Below are 1,666 nucleotides of genomic sequence, written 5' to 3'. Positions count from 1 at the left end.
ATTTGGTTCATCTGAAAAGATGGAATACATAGCAATAAGTGAGACAATTACACAAAACTGAAGTGAGACATGTAAAATAAGTGAGAACTAAAAAAAGATAGATTTTACCTTTTGCTTCTTACTCTTAAGTTGTCCAGTATTAGAAGTGTCTTTTTCACTATCTGATTAAACTGATAAAATAACAAAAAAATCACAATTACAAGATAAACTGATAAAATAACAGAAAAGTTACAATTACAGAAAAATCATAATTACAATAGCAATAATTGATTACATAGCAAATGAAATGTTTACCTTATGACAACCTCTTGCATTCTGTCCAGGAATTCCACAGTTTGAACATGCCATTTTTCTCCCTCTTCTTGGTGCAACTCATTCAGTTTGTCTCTTAAGTGCTTCATTTTTATATCTTTTCCTATTCATTCTAGGTCTGCCAGCTAAGTTTACCAATTCTGGTGGTTCCATTGCTTGTTTTGCTTCAATTTTTTAGAACTTTTGACTAGGCACTGGTTGTAGCTTACAATGGTAAGTCAAAAGATATGTCTCCTTAGAGTACCACCAATGAATCTCTTCCAATGGATCAAGATTCTTGTAAAGAAAAACCTTGATTGAATGGAGACATGGTATTCCAGTAAGATCCCATACCCTACAGGTGCATTTATTAGCTGCCAAATTGACAATGTGTCTGCCATTTTCTTCACTTACCTCAAATTCATCATCTCCATTGAAATTTAATTCACACACATTAGCAATCTTCAAAAATTCATTGTACATTTCAATAGTTGTAGGACTCCAATCACAGTTCCAAGTCATCAGTTCATCTTCATTTTTGACAAACTTGGTCATAACTTTTATTATTATATCCTCAAGCATATCAATTATTGTCTTGTGTCTTGCTTCCAATATCCAAGAGTTGAATGATTCAGCCAAATTGTTTTCCACCTTATTATTCTTGCAAATAGTGTCAAAAAATACTCTACACCAAGTTTGTATTGGAAAATGCAACAAATGATCCTTTGCTTCCTCAGACAGTTGACCTAATGTCTTCAAATGATCATCCAACTCCTCTTTGTAGGTGTTCCATGCACACCACCACAATACTTTAGTCATTATTTTAGATCTCTTACATTTTTTTTTCTCCAATTGGCCTCTATGTGTCTCACACAAAATCTATGCATAGCATTAGGTAAAATATTTTTAACAGCTTCAATTAATCCATGTTTATCAGTCATAAATATATATAAGACAAATGAAAATACATAAGACAACAAATAAAGATATACAAGCTAAAGATACAGTAAGAATGAATAAAGAAGTGACAAACATGAGAATTTACCTTTTGCATATCAGACATGAATGTGATTTCTTCTCCACTGTTGATGTTTAGAGACTTTATGAATGTGATTTCTTCTCCACTATTGATGTTTAGAGACTTTTGAAGTAATTTCAAGCCTTGCACTCTCTGTCCACAATGGCCCAACCAATATGATAGAAATGGTTCATTGAGTCTTAACCAATAGCATATAACAGTTGACCTTTAACTTTACCCTTCAAAAATGTACCATCCAGTCCAATGAAAGGTCTCAACACATTCTTAAATCCATTCTTCAGTGCTTCAAAACAAATGTACATCCTCAAAAAATTTCTTTTTCCAACTGTATTTTTT

General features: G+C 32.4%; 1 protein-coding gene across 1 annotated transcript; it reads right to left on the bottom strand.

Moving 5' to 3' along the window:
• Positions 1 to 486: 486 nt before the first annotated feature.
• Positions 487 to 1,110, bottom strand: LOC125838623 (uncharacterized). Its single transcript, XM_049517673.1, has one exon. It carries the CDS (start codon positions 1,108 to 1,110, stop codon positions 487 to 489), a length of 624 nt encoding a protein of 207 aa, XP_049373630.1.
• Between the last annotated feature and the right edge of the window lie 556 nt (positions 1,111 to 1,666).

The sequence above is a fragment of the Solanum verrucosum genome, unplaced genomic scaffold (genome assembly GCF_900185275.1).
Source record: "Solanum verrucosum unplaced genomic scaffold, falcon-dt-bn FXZP01000182.1, whole genome shotgun sequence".
Lineage (NCBI taxonomy): Eukaryota > Viridiplantae > Streptophyta > Magnoliopsida > Solanales > Solanaceae > Solanum > Solanum verrucosum.
This window is presented reverse-complemented; position numbering and strand designations above follow the sequence as displayed.

Excerpts from the sequence above, each read along its gene's own strand:
- LOC125838623 (XM_049517673.1), bottom strand. The coding sequence starts at position 1,110 with ATGACTAAAGTATTGTGGTGGTGTGCATGGAACACCTACAAAGAGGAG.